The sequence below is a fragment of the Polyodon spathula genome, chromosome 10 (genome assembly GCF_017654505.1).
Source record: "Polyodon spathula isolate WHYD16114869_AA chromosome 10, ASM1765450v1, whole genome shotgun sequence".
NCBI classification, from domain to species: domain Eukaryota; kingdom Metazoa; phylum Chordata; class Actinopteri; order Acipenseriformes; family Polyodontidae; genus Polyodon; species Polyodon spathula.
In genome coordinates this window covers 36,877,602-36,898,359 of record NC_054543.1, presented here as the reverse complement: position 1 = coordinate 36,898,359, position 20,758 = coordinate 36,877,602, and the positions used below count along the sequence as shown (strand labels likewise).

The following is a 20,758-nucleotide window of genomic DNA, read 5'->3' as shown; positions in this document are numbered from 1 at the left end:
TACCCTATTACAGGTACAAGTTGTAATATATAAGGCAAATATTTAATAAAAATGGCAAGACTGGGTTCCAGTAGATACTTTCAGGGCTTTTTTTTGTTTTGCAAAAATGTGGAATGATCAGAAAGAAAAGTAACAATGGAATCTGCTTGACAACTATAAGATTGTTTGTCCAACACAGCAAAACATGCAAACTTGCACATAAATCTATTAACAGCCAGTGGGTGGGGTTTCAGAGAAGACATTAAATCTGCAATTGTGCATGCTTCACTCACAAGTTATATTCAATTTCATATCAACCAGTCAAGGCGTTCAGAAGCTATGGCGTCACATGCTTTGGAAACAATCAATCAAACTGGAAAACAGCAAGCCAAACTAGAGTAGATAATAATGATCAATAAAATTAAGTAGGGCTGCAACAAAGGGTACATTTTGACCTTTGAAGGTTCAGAACACATTACCAAAGGAAGGTTCGAAACCTGGTACTAATTTGCATAATTTACAGGTGACCTCATCATAGCTACTATTTCATATTTGACTGAAAATCCTATTTTACAGGTAAGCCAAACAAATGGAATAAAACATTAACATGTAGTTAAAAAATACATTATATACAACAGTAATCATGTTTGTATAATTTAAATAAAAATACATGTTTATGTACACGTAATTGATGCTGCTTGCAATATACTAGTAAGCTTGCATTGCAGCAGCACCAACTGCAATGGATTTAGGCAAAACAAAGCTTTAACAGTAATCATTCCAAGCAGGTTATCAGTCAGTCACATTTTACTACTACTACTAAGAACAACTTACTAGGCTTAACGATAACAATCAAATTATTTATAGATTGGGAACCCTCGATAACAAATCGTTAATATTTTAATGAAATCGAATATTCCATGAACTTAAAAACATGTCTTGCATACATTAATTTACTATCAAGAACGTAATCTGCTTCTACATGTTACTGATGCGTCTGTAAACAAATACAGGATGATGCAGAGACCAAGAGTACCTGCTTTGTTAATTATTTTATTTTAAATCAGTCCCAACTGTTGCTGTCCGTCTTGAGCGAAAATAATAATATTTAACATTAGTAGCTTGTCACATGCCGCTGTTTAAATTTTTTTTAACTTATTTTATTTACTTACCTTTTCGTTTCGAAGAAATGCACGATCCACAACCTTTTTTGTTTTTGACTGCTGTCTGTCTAAATGCCGCTGGACGTACATGATCCAACGAAACATTGCAGGTTGTACAAAATAGTTTGCCAACAGTAGAATGCAAAATGATTGTACACAATCTGCTGCAGTAATTACTGTAGATTTTTTTTTTTTTTTTTTTAATTAAATTTGGATGCTCACTAAATGTTCACTCGCTTAACATTATCATTTGAGATCTCCTAGGATACTAAACCTGCCCCGGATGCCCATATCTACCAATCAGTGAGGACAGCCCAGAGTGGTTATTGGCTGCTGTTAAGTGTCAATCAATAAATCCTGTGTAGTTTTATTTTTTTAATTGAAACAAGCTTATAAATCACACCAGGAACCTGGACCGATATACATAACTTAATTGGATTTAAGTGCAGGGTAAAAGTACACAATAGACAATTTTTACGGTGAAGAATGAATTTCACTGTTCACGGCCGTGAAATAGGTAGGGCCTTAATAATGTACTGTCTGTATAAGTGTAAGCGAATCCACTTGGGTGAAATGCTTCTCTGAGCACTCCAGTATGTGATGTGCCTACACATGCATGAAAGAGATATTCCACATATCTTGGTTGCGATGTGGGCAGTAAGTCAATTAATAACAAATCCACACACATGTATAAATGAGATACTATACATATTCAAATATGGAGACGCAAAACAAAATTATCAACCAGAGTTTTTGCTGTCGAAAGTTCTGTTGCTGGAAAGGGTAGGCTATCTCTAATGTACTGTTTGGAAAAATGACCAAATAGTTGTAGTCACTTTAGATAATACAAATCTAAGTGGCTCTGCCAAGTCATGTAAAGTTTTGATTAAAATATGACAGCAAAGTGAAATGCATCTCTGCAGCCGCGGCACACTGGAAGAGACTGCTGCTTTCGCCGGCAGAAGCTATGCCATGTAACTCATAAATTGTAACCAACAGCAACTTAAAAAGAAATGACAGATCAAATTATTTCCATGTGAATAGGCCATAATGTTAACCCTTTTCGGTCCCATATTACAATTTTCCCTTTACAGTGCAATGTCAGACCCTGTCCGACATCATCAAAAAGTCGTAAAGCACAGGTCTCAAGTCATGTTTTTTCTCCAGAAAATACCGAGAAAACCTTTCAATGGCCAAGGAGACCGAAAAAAAAGGTGAGGCGTATCTGAGCAATACAGATAGCCCGTGCACCACAGAGATAACACAGACCCATAGCTGCTCCCGCATCCAGCGCTCAAAGAATATCACAGACATTTGCAGAGCTTTTTGAGATGTTATAGTAATAATGCCTTGGATCACATTGAGGAGTTTGGTGATAAAAAGAGTGATCAGGCGAGGATTTATCAGTATCAGGGTTGCCAGATTTCTACAGTGTTTATATCACAAAGTCACTTCAAAACTAGCCCTTTTTTTTAAAACTGAAACCAAGCTTATTGCTATTAACATGTATCCCTATGCATAAAAAACCAAAAGTTATCGTAAGATATATAGTATAGAAGTGATAAAAATGACAAGCCTCAGCACCGCTCATCCACACGTCATTAAAAAATAAAAAAAACATACGAAACTCTGTAGGCACAATCAACATTCATACCAGCAACCGGATTACAGTGTGGTTCCTTTAATGCTGCTACTGTTTCCCAAAAACAGTTCAATCTTTTAAAGTTATACCACCAATCTAATTAGATGATCACATCAATTAAACATCCACATCAATTAAATGCACCTTAACAAACTGCAAAAAAATAGAGCCTACAACCTACCTTTTTTTAAATAAACAGAAAAAAAGCTAAGTTAATTGAAAGTATGCCCCATGCATTGAAATATAACACATAAAAGCATTAAACTTCTTACCTTAAACTTCTTACCTCCTCAAGCAAGGACTGGCTGTTAACATCAAACAGGTGTATCTCAAGTCCATTTTAAATATGTACAAAGAAAAAAAAGTATGTACAAAATAAAACATTTTTACTTTGTTTTTTTCTTCTTATATTTGTTTTAGTTTCAAAAAAGCTCCTCTGAGTCGGCACCATCTTCTGCATTATTTGCTTCATAGATGTCGCCTGTAAACAGTGACAGCATTGCTTTGGATGGCTGAAATTGGTTGCAGCACATCTTATTACGCTGCATATATGCTCTGACCCTAAGAATGTTTTCCAACAATTTCTCTTGCATTCGGTTTTGTAGTTTGGATTGAATTAGGGCCATTTGTGAAAAAGCTTGTTCCACTGATGCATTGCTAAATGGTAGGGCTAAAAGAGATAAGGCAAAAAGACCAAGTTCAGTGAAATCTTTATCACCAGCTGCATCTGTGTGTTTCGCCACTTCAACCCAAAACTCTCTTTATCTCTTTCAGAAACTCGAACATGTCATCACTGCATTTGACATCCTCTGCTTTCTGAGGTTCGATCTTTGATTCTGACAGTTCTAACTGGAACTTGATCCCGAAGAAGTCCACTGCTGAAAGTGGCAAGCTGTTTCTGTCAGACATTATGTCAAAATCCATTACAGATGACCATGTTGGAAAATCGTGAGGTTTCATGATTCGTTGGATAAAACTGCCGTAAAATGTCATTAAATCAGCAAGAAGTTTTGCTGGATTGGCGCTGTCAAGCTGAAACAGCTTGTTTATTAGGCTGACCTCACTGACAACGGGCTGAAGAATAAACAGATACATTCTGTTTACGCGGTCTGAATACATCTGGTACAGTAGTTCAGCACTGTAGTTCCTTTCAGTGTCTTAGTACTGAGAAAGGACTCGATCAACACACTAGCTAATTGCGAGCAATCTTGTGTCAGAAAGCTGCAAAATCTTCAGCGGGGCTTCTCCAACATTAATGGTGGCATAGAGATAACGGTGCTTATTTTGACGCTGAGTGCTGTGGAAAACCACGAGTACACCTGTGATACCATGTACTCAGTGTTTCGAGAAAGTACGTCCATTGCTTTAGATGCACAGAGCTGCAGTAAATGACAAACACACTTAATGTTCACAATTTTGGATTCACCTCCCTTAACTTTGTTAGTACCGAATTATTTTTCCCACACATTGTACTGCAAATGTTGCCAGACCAATGCATCTTTCCTCTTCCAGTTGGTTTTCCTTTAAGAATTTAAATAAGGCTGCTGCAATGCTGTGAGAATCACCGGCCGGCAAGCTAATAATCCCGGCAAACGATGTCACGATACGTTCAAGTTTTCTGCTGAAGTACCTTAACACCACACAAAGTTGCTTCTTTGCACTGTTGTCTGCGCGTTCGTCTGCTATTAGACAGTATGGCTCTTTGTCGATGTCTTCAAGCATCTCCTGATGAACAACGGGCCCGATGACAGATTTTATAAGTGCTGAGCATTTTATTCTATGAAGACTACTATCCTTCTGTGCAACTTCCCTGACTATGCATCCCAAATGATCTACAGTGAGGATGCTGGAATGGCAATATGATTTGGCAATTTTGAGTCATCGCCAGGTACACTGCTAATCCACTATTTTAACCCTTTTTCTTTCTCCCAGTCTTTGTAGTATTTTTTTTCCGTATTTAGCCCACTTACCCAGTGGCATCTCTGCTTCGTTACTTTTCTTAAACTCCTTTACTTTTTCCGCTTTTTAGCGGTTTGGATATTTCTACCGTTTCTTAAAATGTCTGCTTTTCACTGTCAATTAACACAATCGTTCGTCTCTCCTGTCCACTCGCATGGTTATGCGCAGTGGTGGTTGTGGTCATGCGCAACATGTTATTTTATAGGGAAACACAGTTTTACATTGTTTGTGTGCACTGCAGCGGGTAGGCTGCAAAAGTTTATTCATTTTAATAAAGTTATTCTTATATATTTTATATATATATATATATACACACACACACACACACACACACACACATACATATAAACTAGCCCAAAAAACCACATGACCTTTTAAAAGTAGCCCAAAACGTAGCAACCAGCAACTCCTAAATATTTCTCGTGGCTGTCTTTTTAAAGTAGCCAAATTCCGCAAGAAAACCACAGACCTGGCAACACTGATCAGTATGCACGTCTATAAAGAGGTATGTGAAAAATACAGCGAACAAGGGGAGGGGCTTGGCTGGAGATGCACTACTGATGTAATTTTGTCATGCAGTGCCTTTTAAACCCGTTTTATTCTGGGGGGGGGGGGGGGGGGGGAATTTAAACAGCACATGTGAAAATAAATTGGACCCGACACGCCTGACAAGGGCTGAATAAATTGACTGCAAAGAGTTAATGTGTGATTTATAATGTTGACACATCGTCAAACTGTTTCTGTTAAGAGAAAAAAAAAAAAAAGGAAAAAAAAAAGCACGTTAATGCCGCCTGACGAACCTCAAAGTTTAAAACTACCTTTCAATTCCTGGTTAGTGAACGAACCTCTGAACACAGTCCTAAAATTAACCATCAAATATAATTGGTTTTAAATACTGTGTTATTGAAAATGTATTATAAAATGGGAGTTTCACCCGCAGATCTTTAGCAGGGGTACTCAGTATCACAGGCACAACATGCTGTGCTAAAAGCTTGGGGACTGTCGCAGCTTTTAGATCAGAAGCAACTAGCAGGTTTACAATTGTAACAAGCAACTTTCTTTTTAACAATCAGCCTAAAACAAGTAAACAGGACAAGTAGCATTTTTTGGCTATACACTGTCAGGGACCCCATTAAAAACTTGAATTGCTACCTAGATGAACACTAGAAATTCAACAAACTTATAGATGGAGCGACAGACAACCGTCTCCACTATAGCGAAACATATCCCCAAGCAAAGGATAATTTGGGTAGTATGGATTACGCTTTTTTTTATTTTATTTTTTGTTTAAAATGTTCACACACTTGAGGATGGCCTGACAGCTCTTTCTTTTGCTACTGGTGTAATACTAGGCCTTCCTCACATGCTGAATCGTGCATTTGGAATAGTTCACTGAGGGCAGAGACTACTAATGGGACATGTCACATGGCTCTAAATTAGCAACAAAAAGGGCAAGGCCAAAATAGCCTTCAGTTTGATACATTGCAAGGCCACTAAACTGAAGTCAAGGACAAAGTTTAGAATGCTGTGTAATTTTGCTTACGATTCATATATAAAGGTAATTATTGGCCACAGAAAAAAAACAACACAGTTTGACTTATTAACTATTTATATAAACTATATGAATATAACTTAGATAATTTAGATATTTTATTTAACATCATGTAATGAAAGAAACTACAAAATGATATTGCAAAAGTCTACTGGAAGCCATAATAGTAGTACAATATATTTGTTCATTTCAAAATGTCCCATTTTTCCATTTGCCAGTTTTCGTTGTACTGTGGAAAACTACAAAACTGTAATATGTTAAAGTAAATTCAACTTTATGAAGCAAAACTAGTTCATTCTATAGCTGTAGATTTGAGGCTGCGAGGACACAGCTCCCTGCACTGAAGCCAGCAAGGTTTTTATCGCTAATCCATGGGACCATTTTTGTTCAATTTGAATGCAATATATTCTACTCTGTTCAACAAAAACTAAACTCAGAAATCTTATTTCCGCATCTAACATACAAAATGCCAAGGTGCTTCAGGGTGGTTTACCGCTGAGCTATGACAAAACAGACTTTCATGAAAAACGGGACAACTAGCTAAAAGCAGGACAAAAGTGAGATTTTACAAATCTTGTGGGGACACTTGGGACATACTACCTAAAAAGAGGACTGTCCTGGGGGGAAAAAAAAGGGAACGGTTAGTAGCTTTATATATGGATGAACTGAAAATAATAAAACTTATCGTAACATGGACAAAATCATAAAACACTAATACAACATAGAATAGTATTTCCTACAGTTTTGCTTTTGTTGTGGTAAAAATAAGAAAATTAAAATAAGGGGACAACGGCAATTGAAACATATTCAAGTTACAGTATATATATATAAAATCTGAAAGAAAATCACTTGTAAGTAATGTAAATATTTCTAAAATACTGACCTGAAAAAATTATCAAGTTTTGTGCACTTGTTTTGGAGATTAGCATGACTGTGAAGAGAGATACATAGAGGGGCATTGCGGCAATTGAGAAGGGCACCCACGGCAACTGCTACATGGCCAGCTTTAATTTCATGCCCTGATTTAATTAAGCTGTAGGCTACGGAAATCTACAATTAACATGACACTCACTGAGTAAAAGGAGGAAACATCCTCGGTAGATCTGCTAAGAATAAAGATCTCCATTTACAATCTACTTAGATTTCACATCAGTTGTTGTTTATTTACTCGTACCAATTAACACGAAGTTCATCATCAAACACAAAAATCATTATGTTACTACTCGTCAAACATAATTCTGTTCTCCAACTAAAGACACAATTCATGCATATGTGGCTTCATCTAACAAAAGGTAAGAAAAACAACATACCTGGGCGCAACTCCTGGTTATAATGACTGGGGGAATATTGTTATAAAAGTAGACAAGCTAATCCTGTTAAACATACAGAAAATATTTGTATTATATGTAACAATCTAAAAGATTTTACATGGCTAATGATCCACAGAGCCTTCCGAAACAAAAACAAATCTATTAAAAAGATGCATCAATAGACTTATTACCTGCCTAGCAGATAAAGTAAAATCAATCTGCATCCAGTTGTTTCATTTCTACAACTTGTCATTCAAACCTGAGACTAGCTGCTATTTTGTTTTTGTGGTGACTGTATTGCCGCGGACAGGAAATGCTATTCTCTTTTTTTATCTGCTATACTAAATTGAAACAGATATCTTGAATGTACAGGTCAGCAAGAAAGAAGACTTCAGTCTACCTTGGAAGACAACTTTCAAAAGCCACGTACTAAAACAGAGATTTTCTTTTATCAATTATTTACATATTTTCTGGGAGAGAGATTAAACCTAATTTAAAAAGATAACATTCAATGAACTTTACCTAACATTATAGACCTCATATTGATCAATCAGGTTAAAGGACATTTCCTGTCCATTTTCATATCCCATAGAGTGTGGGTGTGGTCTAGCAAAGTCAGGATGCAGCCTTGTTGGAAATGCTGGTGAATTACCAAAATGACACAGTTCTGATCATCTAATGACAAGTCATACGCTTCTTTAAGGAGACTTCTAAAAAATATCAGTAAAAGATCAATATCTTTAAAGTAGAATATACTCCGCTGTACAACAATTTGGTAGTGAATTTTAATACAACTTTTGGTTATGTAATATGCATTATACAAATCAAAAGACCAAATGTTGCATGTGAGTGACAGTGTGATTTATAGCATTCACACATTGTCAAACGGTTTCTGTTAACAGAGAAAAAAAAAAATAGTGCGCGAATGCCACCTGACGAAGGTTAGAGAACGAACTTTTGAACACATACCATTTGTTGGCACACCTTTTGGCAAACCGAGTTAATTAACAACAATTATTAGTGTTGTAAATTGAACCCTGACATTGATTATCGTGCAAATTCTAACACTGATTATTGATTATTATCGAGTTAAATGCTTAAAAAAACTAAACAAAAAAACCACCACTTCCCTCACAGTAACAGTTTAAAGCAGGGGTCGGCAATTCACTTCAAGTGGTTTTGAGTGAAATATTGTGCGATTTGGTATTTCAACAAAACAACGAGGGGCGGATACATTTTTGGAGGACTGCCTATTATCGCTGTCAAGTCTGTCACTCTCACTCTTGATGTTTTAAAGCTGATCGCAAAAGGAAAGTTCAGTTCTCACTGAATTTGTTGCAATGCAATGAAACATTTAAAATACAAATGTATGCTACATAAATAAAATTTTAAAAAGTTATTCTGCATTCCTGTGTATGAGGATTCTCTCTCAATACATTGGCACAAAAAAAGCACTTTCCAATTTTCATATTTCTGTTATCACTAGGCTTTGCCTTGTTTTGTGAAAACATAACAGTACATTTTTTTACCGAGTTCTTTCACCTGTGACTACCGACATTAAAATATTGCCCTTAGTGTTATCTTGAAGCTGCGTGTTTCTGGTTTGCAGTTTGTGAAAATGTTCTTTCGTGACCAGAGGGTTTGAAACCATGACTGCTCCACCTCCCTGTGATTAGCATCACGGTCACATTTTGGTTGGGTGCATGGGTGACTGGTATTCCTTGGGCTGCCTCTTTTAGAACATGATTCTGGTAATTGGGCTGTACAATTTGTTTAATAATATTTTTTTCCCCCGTTTGGATGCCATGTGGGTTTTTTTTGTTTTGTTTTCTTTGTTTTTTTATAAGCAGCGCCGTCCGCTGATTGTTTCTATTAGAGCCTCTGTCCTCCAGTTTGTGGCATGCATATGTTACGTGATCAATCTAAAGAGCTTTCATTTGGCAAAATGAAATCAAACTAAACAGTATGGAATGACTCATCTACCAGCACACGTTGAATGTGCTGGCAGTCTTACACAAGTACATTTTTCAAAGCCTTCGCCACCATGGGGAACTTCAGGAAAACGTTTTGCTTGTGGCAACGTGGCGAGTGGCTAGCGGGAACCTAGCATTAAAACCTGGGTTAAATAAATAAAACATTCAGATGAACAGTAACTTGTATTCCAAACAGTTTTGAGATATTCAATCTTTTTTATTTCAAGGTCTTTAGAAAAAAAAATCCAAAGTTCCACAATTTTACAATAATCCTTTTGTATGACTTAAGGTTTCCCATAGGATAGTATGTAGGTTTTACAATATAAATTGTGGGACACCGTACATGTCCAGTTTTACTTGCGACAAGTGGAAAAAACATTTCTGTTGTATATTCCTCAACTATGGAACAAAGGTGACAAACGGGTTTTCCACTTATTCTTACACACGTGTGATCAAGTGGAAGTCTTTTAATGGTGCAACAACTATATCATTCGGAACAACGATAACAAAAGCAAAACTCCACACTCACATGATCACAGTAACGTTTCTCAGAATATTTAAAATGTGAGATGATGCATGTTTAGTATAGTTTTTATAGTAATCAATAATTAGCCTACAGTATATTGTTTGACTACAACTAATACAACTCACATGCAGAAACTACTACTACTATGCAGTTGTGAATTAAAAAAATGGTTTAGAAAACCTAACATTTATGCTATTTAAAGAAGAATAAAAACAGCACTAATTATAGCCACATAATCGTAGGCCATTTTGATGTTTTGAAAGGTAGAAAACAGGTTTCTCAGTCGAACAGAAACAACAACACTATGGCAAAAACCTAGTATCCCCTGCATTGAATGGTGTCCATGAATTGCTAGGGAGTACGTCATCCTAAGACGCAGACTCTGTATCTACCTGCTGACAACCACAGACATAGAACATTATCCTGACAACTACTTCCACAAAGCGTAACCACGTGCATGTCCTGCCTCACCTGCAGGGGGTTGCGAGGATCTCCATTTCTTTCCCCACCCCGCCCAGCCCCAGCCCTACCCCCCGCTCCTTCCACCACTACACTGTGAAAAATTCCTGGAGAGAACACTGTGTAGACATTATTCTTGAAAATGTTTCTTTGTTATGGCTTATCCCAGAAGGTTGAGATGCAATGTCTACTTACAAATATACATCTTCAATATACAACACAGTAAAACACCACAATCCAAACGCGAGAAGCAGCACCTTCAGAAACAGGAGCCATTCATTAAATACCAGCATCCAAGTTAGTTCTGCCTGCAAAGGATGTGCTTTGCAGAATGCTTTAATTCAGCTCTACAGACAGTGTTCTGCAGTGCCCAGTGCTGTACTGGGAAATCACAGGGGTTTTTCAATTTACTGACTTTTGAATTTGCAATGTTTTTGTACTGTATGAATACTACTTCACTTTGACCTGGTAAATCCAACATTTTTAATTTGTCAAAATTAAAATGACAGATTTCAGGATTTTAATGTTGCAACGTATCATTGCAAATCATGGTTTAAGATAAATAAGGATGCATTCTTTAAAAAAAAAAAAAAAAAGCTGGTGTCTAAACACATGTAACATGATAACATTAATAATGCACAAAAAACTATATGTAAGAGTTTTAAAGCTAAAACTGACTTGTTTCACTTAACCTAACTGCCACATCTTGTTATTTTCTGTATTCCATCAAGATTACAATTACTACAGGTTTGTTTTTTAATAGGAGACTCAACTCTCTTCTCCCTGTACTACAAAAATTACTTTACTTGCAGCAGACTTTTTATGGCAGTATTTTGTCAGTATAGAAAAGAATGTACTGACATTCATTAAGTGTCACAATAGTGATGCTGCTCTATTTTAGTTCCAGTGGTTTCACATAAAATAATTAACAAAGATGCACCCTCAAAATGAGACCGAGCCAGCTGTGAGAAGAAGAAAGGGGAGGTGATGGGAGAATTAAGCAAGATTACAGTGTAACTAATGAAAGTACAAAAGGGTTACTAACATTGTAATGGAAAATAGCACTTGCCAAATTTTACCATGCTCGCACTGCTTATTCAGGAAATAAAAAAAGTTTTACCTACCTACCCCTATTTTGTTTTCCCCAGTGTAACCCAAACCACACTTTTCTTTTTTTTTTTATTTGGCCTTATCACAATGCATTGTTCCCATTCTTTTTACTGTGCACCTCCTGGCACTAAGCGACGACAAAGACGTACTGTATCATTGGTTAAGGACAGATAAACAGGGAGGGGCGCTGTTAGACTGAGCTCAATATGACCGCGCTCCCAGGATTTTTTAATCACACGTATTCACTGGCAACGTCACTGATTTTTGGTCTGTGACCCTGTGCCAACTCAAAAAATGTTTAAAGAAGGAAGAGCAGTCTAAAATCGGCAGCGAAGTGTTCTAGGGTTTACCTAATGTTCAGGTAAGCAATGGGTGCACAACAATTCATCCCTGACAATAATAATATTAATGTCAATTTACAGTTCTCAAGTACTGCAGAAAAGACGAGATTAGACAGAATGAAATTGAATTGTGACAGAACGGGCTCAAAATTGCAATACTTTAAAATGCAACTGTTTAATACACATTCTAACTCCTTTCATTTATTCAGTGTATATAAATTCCTAATTTATTTAGACATTTCAATGACCGTTGCTGTTTTGTAATTTGGTGTTAAAACCTCCAAAACACTGGTGCTAAAAATTAACACACAATAGGTAGATCAGTTTTGCTCAAATTCTTACATCATAAAAAAAGCTGAGCAAGTAGCTATGACATGGTTCAAGTAGTAGCTCCTTGCATTATTTAAAACGAGTAGGAGAGATAACATAATAGTGAACAAAACAATCTTCAGAAGTGCATCAATTTCTGTTTTAATTTCTTTTTGTAAAATATTCTCACTACCTTAAGTGTTCTGCTTTTTAACTAGTAAAACGTGTGCGTTCACGAAATGTGTACACTTAAACAACATATCGATTTTTTCCCCATGAATCAAGTGTCCAGCAATGTACCATAACAAAACTGCAAATTCACTGCAACTGTAAAATTTCAAAAACTCTCAAAATGTAAACATCTAACCTTACGTACATCCAGCTGTTCATCACTGTGATGCAGAGCACTCTCCATTGCCTGATTAAGTTTTTATTTTAATTTAATCCATGTTGTTTGTACAGGTTTTGTAACAACTGCAGACCAAATAATTAATTTGACCACTGTAGTTATTAAACTCCAGCCATGGGTAAATCGTCAGCCAGTTTGCCCTTCCCCTTCACTGATATCGCGTATAATGCTGTTGTATCATTAAGGCTGTTTCTAAGCCTCTAGTCTAACCTATGTATTAGTTAGTGGTGTGTGACGTTAGTAAATATTTGAGTTTAGTAAAAATACCAAGAGTATTTATTTTTTGCAAAATTACCTGTTGCATAATATGCTCTGTATTTCTTTTTTGTTGTTTTTTGAATGAGTATTTAATTTCCTTGGTGTCCTTGGGTTGAATATATGTTTTGCCTTTTTGCCCCCTACAACTGCCTTGGTGCTGCTGAATTGTTACGTCCAACAAAGGCAAAATTGCCTTGGCCTTCATGACCCTAACTTCATGCCATGCGTGTCCAGTATAAAATAAAACTAAACTGCCATGGGTCAGCTTCTGAATGCCATCAGCACGTACACCAACTCTAGCGTAATTCTGAAGAGGTGAAGTTTTGCCACATGTGGATTTCACATGGAATGAAAATCAGCCACATCCTACACGTGACTTCCAAGTTATTTCAGAACAAAAATGGCTACAGCTTTTCTATTATTCTTCAAAAAGAATAAAGTTGCTTTATTTTAGCAGTTCGATATATTATGTCAGTCCATCTGATGTAACCTAGACTAGGGCTACTGATTTTCCACGATTGCATAATCACAGAATTGGCATTTTGGGAATGGAATTCTCCTTTGCAACTGCACCTTAAAAAAAAAAAAAGTATTTTACCGCTGTTATTCTAAAAAAAAGAATGGATTGCTTTGAAAACTAGACTACCCAGAAGCCCAGCAATGACACTTGTATAAACTGTCTGTGTATGTTTATTTGGATCACTGGATAACGAGTAAACAGGAGGTTTTGTGGGCGTTATGCTGAAGGACTGTCTGACTCTGCTGCTGCGCTGCCTGTGTGCTGCGTGAAACGAGTTGTTTAAAAAAGCAACTAGCTGTTTTGTGAGTTCTGTTCTATGGAAAGATTTGAGTTGTATATACAGAAAAGTACCTGAAAAAAAAAAAAAAACCCCCCCCCCCCCCCCCCCCCAAAAAAAAAAAAAAACGATCGTCAACACCCTATTAAAAAAAACTAAATTAAAATGTATGCATTAATTTATTTAGTTATCGCAAATCCGTTACTCCATCACCCACAAGGAAATGACACGGTGGTTGAAGTGAAACCTTTAGTTTTATAACTTATTTCTAATTTATCACGAACTCCTAAATAATACGTACTGACTTTTTTTTTTTTTATATACTCATGTTGCTATATCGTGCTCACTACTCTAACTACTGTTGTAAGAACAGAAAATTGTAGATTCAACAATGAGTGGACCAATAAATACTTATTTATTTTACCAACCGTACCAAACGCAAAGCCAACGTGTTTACTGTGCAATGAATGTGTCAGTAATTAAGGAATACAAGATGAAAAGGCATTTTGAAACCAAACAAGGAGCTTTTGGAAATACGTACCCAGAGGACACAGTAGTTAGAAGCTCACAAGTAGAAGCGCTGATCTGTTCAGAACAGTTGTACCATTAATGTCACATACATTTTAAAATATTTGCAATTTCTGTTAAATTCTCACAATGTTATATTATTAAAGTACTATTCATATGGTAGAATGTACAAGTCTTGTTCAATATGTGAACATTAATTTATGTAATATTTATTATTGCTTAAAAAAAATTGCAGAGTAAAACACTCTGGCCTGTCGCCTCCTAACTTTTTTCCAATCTGGCCCCCTTAAATAAATTTTTAAAAAAAGCTAGTTGAAGAGCTCTGCTCTAACTAAGGCAACTCTGTGTCCAGGGTATACAAGAAACACATGCAAGCAGTTTTACAGCAAGTACAGCATAAACCAGTCTGCGTTGTTGCAGATGAAACTACAGATGGGACTAGAGACTTTTAGATGACGTCAGACAGGGTCCAACATCGGAACGGAAAGGGAAAATTGTAATTTCGGACCTGGTCCGACATAGGACCGCAAAGGGTTAAGAAAGATTTCTCCTAAAAACTACAGTATCTCAGGGACTTGAATACAAAAAAAAATAAAATAAAAAAAATAAATAGATTTTTTATTTAAAAATGATGTTCAAATTATGTTGTTAATTCTTAATAAAAATTGGTAAAAACAGAATTGGTCATTTTGAAAAACTGAATTTGCCATTCTCAAGAATGGAAAATCAGGAGCCCTTCTAGATGTCAGAGATGCCTTTTTTTTTTTCTTTCATAACATTGCAATGGATGTTTTTGTTTGACTAATAAAAGAAACACAGAATAACAGCACCCCAGCCACAAGCTGTATACATGTGTAAACACTATCATCATCATCATCATCAGAGGATTACCTCTTGAACCATAACGTGGTGCGTTTTATTGAGAACCATTACAACCTACCTAGCAACACGTGATAAAATACGCCTCTAATCAATATGGACCCGGCATTCCCACATACATTCTAAATGAAAGAGTTCAAAATGGCTGAATCCACAACAATGGCTCAATGCATACTTCTCTCCAAGGAGGGTGTTATCTAGATGAGATATTCAAAACACAGGTCATAAAAAACTGCAAGGCCTACCTTTACTTTTAAACCACAAGGCAAACAGAAAGCAACAATGAAGCTGGAAACAACAGGACTCTAACTCAAGGGCAGTGTATGAACAGATACAAATAACCCCTCAATCAATCAAGGAAAAAATGTACACTCAAATAGCCTAAATGCCGACTATTGAGATGGTACCAACCTACAAAACAAGACCTCAAACTGTGTTCAACTCATGTACTATGCAGTACATAAACTGTATTTAGGCCTAGATACTGCACTGTAAGGACGTAGTACTGTTCTTAAATTATTATTATTATTATTATTATTAATAATCTTGCTCAGAGACACAGTAAAACCCTTTGAAATAAACCAAACAATAAATATTTGTGCGTCTATTGTCCACGGTCAATAAATCACTTAAATATCTTAAAATGCATACTTGCAAAAGATAACATTTGAAGGTTCAATAGCTTCAATACTACTGATTGAGATTGACTAAGATTGTACTGGTATCTATGTATTACTGCACACCAAACTCACTACAATGCAAGTACAGCCCAAACTTAGTTAAAATATACAGAAGAAATATATATATATATATATATATATATAGGTAGATAGACGCATACATACATAGATGTGCGCACACACACCTTTTCAGCAGTAGATTTTCCAAACTAAAGATACATTTTACTTAAAATACCCTTTATTTTTTAAAAATTTGACATTACAAAAATGAATGTCTAATATCATGGATGTATAACATTTCCAATAACAGTATCAACACTTCACCCTGTTTGACAAAGTTACACTCGCCAAACTCACTACCACCTTATGACCTCAAGGGCATTTTAAAACTGGCCATATTGATGCTCTGCCAAGCAAACTGCAAACAGGTTTAAGATAAATGAGGCTTATATCAAAATAAATGAATACAATTAAAAACTAGATAGTTAGGCCAAACACTGTGAAAACCTGACTAAATTAAAATAACTATTACAAACTGCATGTTCAACCAGCATCGCGACAAACCCCCTAGAACTTGACATAGTAAGTGCATGAACTGCTCCACCATTTTACTTGTGCAAGTCTATACATTAAAAGTGCAAATGGTTCCAAAACGGAATAAAGACCAGAGCAACTCTACTACTAATACATGCACTCCTGAAATACAATAACCTAACAGCTGAACGTATGTTTTTTTAATGAAATAAATATTTGCACTAAGCAATAAACTACAGCCAAAAAAAGACGTGTCTCCGTACACCACCACGATAGTATGCATTGTGCATGACACAGCTGCAATACAAATGTGTCACCCCAGAGCTGATGCCAAAAAATGGCAATGGAAGTTCCTATCATTAGTTACGTGTTTAAGCTCGATTACCTGTATTTTTTTTAACACTCTACAAAATACCAATTTTGCAAAACTGATCCTCATGTAACAAAACCTATTGGTCCTCCATGATGTCAAAGGACCCGACCCTCTTCATGTCGAGCATATATATATATATATATATATATATATATATATATATATATATATATATATATATATATATACTATATATATACCATTACTTTATATAAATTGTTTTATTTAAAACCGAAACCACTAAAGCTACAATATACTATAAAAACGAATATTCCGTTGTCTAACATTCCTAAACTCAAACTGCGAATTCGTCTCGTTCTCTTTTCGGTCTGGCCTCTTGAGATTTTTTTCTTAATACTCCATACCAAGCAGACCCCTATTGACTAGCTGCACTGTACAGTACCAAAAGCGGCCTCAAAGTAACTCGCCTGGTACTCGTATTTGCATGCGGCTTGTAGCTCCGAGAATAAAAACATCTAGCATTTTTTAAAGAGCACACTTAGAAGATGTACATATTTTGGTATTACCTTCCTTGGTTTTTACAGGTGCCGTGTTATTGTGCTGAGAAGCCGAGCCCGGTGTTGGGGACGTGGAGAGCTGGGACCAAGATGGCGTCCCCTCCAAACTTCCACTGTTACTTTGGACACTCATCAAGCTACTTTTTAGAACGAGAAAGCAAACAAGCACAGCCGTCAATCGCAATAAAACTCCACGGTTCCCGTAACCCGCAAGGCTCTAGTTTTATTTCATTAACTAGGAATGTGTTGTCAGACTCGTGGATTTTAAACATTGTAAAAACAAACCTGCCCACACCTCTGCAGTGCGTCTTGAAATCGCCTGTCTGTGTGTAACCTTTGCAATACAGGCGTCACGCACCGCTTGTGCAAATACTATCGCGAGGCTCGTGCACCTAGGGCAAAAATGCAACTGATGGAAATGGCAACAAAGAGGCCACCCAAAATGTGTCATCAAATTTTCAAGTCAGCATCTTTTGAAGCACACACATTGCATGCATTAGTACCCCCAAAACTCCGTTTTAAACTGTCTGTCCATTATAACAGCGACCATCGATGCTACTACCTGTATGCATTTCGGCAACCAGTATTATTATATTACTTATTAGGCACATGTTTGTTCTGTTGCTTACCAACCTCCTTAAATGACTATATTGTGCAGGCATGCATGTTCCCAGGTTTAAAAAAAAAAAATACTAGTTGACAGACATCCAAAACACAATTTTAAAACTTTGCAAACAAGCAAAAACCCGAATAAAAAATTAGAATTAAAAAAAAAAAAATTATAATAAAAATACAAACTTTCATGCACGGAACTCACCAATAAGGCATTCGCAATCCCACAATCCCGTATGATTGTCGTAAGTGACGTACTTTAACCACTGCAATGCTGCTCAGTACAACAGTGCTATAACTGCCTAAGCTGTCAAATGTCTTTTTTTAAATATTTTTTTAATCTGAAAGTGGGTTACAAAATTAGTACTTATCTACTGTCTTATAGTGGGAAAATATGTTCATGTTTGACAAAATATTTTCATGATTTTTATATATTTAAATTATGAGTTAAATATAAGTCATACAGTGTGTTTTAAACTGACTTTTTACTTACATTTTTATTGAAGTATAACAGAAATTAACAAACAATAACAGTCCCATTGTGAACTAAATTATCAATAAAACAATAGCACTACATCTATAATTTACCAATAGTAAAATTCCATTGTATTCATAAATACACAAATACAACAAATATAATGACTGACTAATAATAGTTGATACTAAACTCCTGTTTCCCATGACTTACGTATTACTGTAATATTATGTCATTGATAAAATGTACTTGCCTTTTTAAAAGGATGAGTTGGCTTAGGTCTTATGTAACTCAGAGAGTTGAACAGGACAATCATTAACTTGTTCTCTTGGGTTAAAGGTCATCTGGTCATTTTTAAATCAAATTAAAAAAAAAAAACTCAATTTATTTATTCTTTTTTTTTTAGGATGAATACAAAGAAAATATCCTGTAAATGGGGAATTGATAGGTCATGTTGCAAATTTCTAAATACATATTTTGGGGGGTATTTCAGTGTTATGGATAAATAGATATGTATTGTGATTAAAGTGATTTTGAGAATTACTTTAATGATGGACAACCCTGTCTATACACAGCTTAGTTTCAGTGTCCATGTGACAACGGCTGCTTACACCACTGGGACACCAGAGCACCTTCATTTTATAGCTTGCCAAAGATGGGAATGTTGCCCATAAGTGACAGCCACAAATGCATCCATTCTTGAATTTGAACACCATTTTAATTTGCTAAACACACTGAAGTTTGAACATGTTTAAAGATGGCACTCACATAAAAAAAAATGGATGGGTCTGCATAGGATTCAATATACATACAAAAAATAAGAATGTGGCAACAAACAAGTTCATTTCTGAAACTATATCCTAGAGTTGTTCCATTAAAGTTTAAAGAACTTGCATAGTAAATATTTCATTTTTGGTTGTCACTTATAGATTATCCTTGTCCTTGTATTAATTTAACATTTCCAGGTTAGATCATGTGTCTTTTAAAAAGGGTGGCCAATGGAGGAACAAAACAACATGTAACATCTTTTAACGAGTCAGTAAAATGAAGAGCATGTTACACACACACACACACACACACACACATATATATATATATATATATATATATATATATATATATATATACACACACACACCATGCAGCAGCCCACTTTTGTAGATGAGCAGGTAGGTTGTTTCAGGATTAGGATTATGTTAAATTCACGTTTCAGGCAGACAAAAAATATATATACATACTAAGAAGTTCTTTTGAACATGTTTTTTTATTTTCATTGAACCTGTAGAATGTTCCCTCAGTGGGTTGTCTTTTATAGCCACTGAGTAAAGTTGCTCAAAACCTGCCTATGTAATTGTTTGTGTGTAGGGTATTGGGGAACACATGTCATTTTCAATGGTGATCCAAACTGTACAAACAGCAAGTCACTCATATAGTGGTAACCAACTTGCCATCTTTAGTTGATTTAAAGCCGAGTCTGTTGCTCCTGGGCCACTGTATATTTGAGATACCAAATCTTTAAAAGGGTTAAGTTACATTTAAATATTTGATTCTTTATAGATGCCACAACCCAACCATAAAGATAATATTACAAAAATGTAATTTAATTTATAGATCTAATTCAATTTTTACAAAGAAAATAATGTTACTAATCAATCAAGTAACAATTACAGTATTAGTCAGTAAATAAAACAAGTTGCACAGTTACATTGCAGTATTATCAGGTACTGTTACTTTTCAGAGGTTGTTTCTCTTTGAATTTACCAGCATAAAGAAAACAACTGGCCCACAGCGGCAAAGACATGTTCACAAACTTGCTAAGTTCTGCTTCAGTTGGCTATTAGTTTGCTGATACATCCATAATGCTTCTCAAATGAGCAACCCAGACTTACTTTCTCACATACAGATAAGCTTCTTTTTTTTAAAGCAGGGCTCAGACCAAAACTTTTGTCTCAGGATTGCATGGTTTAGGACTGATTCAGCATGTCATTCTGAGAAAAGCAGAACTCTTGACACATCCCCCATTCAAACAATACTGTACCGTTAAATGATTTTATTGATCGAGCTTGACATTCACCAGCCATTCAGAGCAGCTTGGATTCCTGATTATTTCCTTACAGTAAATGTACTGTACCCTGGAATGTTCTGTTTGTTACTGCTGCAGGACATGGCACACATTCATTATCTTTGCTAGAAGGATAAGGCTTTGTCCACTGCAGACACCTTCATTTACAACTGCATAAAGAATTGCTTGTGAGAAACAGAACCTTACCAGCTGTTTTACTTTACTAGTACTGGGCCCAGCTGCTGTTTTAATACAGCTTAAAAATTATAAAAATAAACCAAGGTCATCAGGTTGACAGTAAGTAGTGTGC

General features: G+C 35.9%; 1 protein-coding gene across 6 annotated transcripts in view; it reads right to left on the bottom strand.

Annotated features, from left to right (window-relative positions):
• The window catches only part of LOC121322230 (serine/threonine-protein kinase tousled-like 1), a 41,101-nt gene extending 23,408 nt beyond the window's left edge, over nucleotides 1-17,693 (bottom strand). For 2 of the 6 annotated variants that reach the window (XM_041261891.1, XM_041261895.1), the window contains exons 1-2: nucleotides 17,585-17,656; nucleotides 17,309-17,439 (exon numbers count right to left, since the gene is read on the bottom strand). In XM_041261891.1, the coding sequence (XP_041117825.1) occupies nucleotides 17,309-17,432 (124 nt within the window). In that variant the 5' untranslated portion in view covers nucleotides 17,433-17,439; nucleotides 17,585-17,656. Of the gene's footprint in view, nucleotides 1-17,308; nucleotides 17,440-17,584 lie in introns of all 6 variants that reach the window. The other 4 variants (XM_041261892.1, XM_041261893.1, XM_041261896.1 and 1 more) reach the window with 4 other exon arrangements.
• Between the last annotated feature and the right edge of the window lie 3,065 nt (nucleotides 17,694-20,758).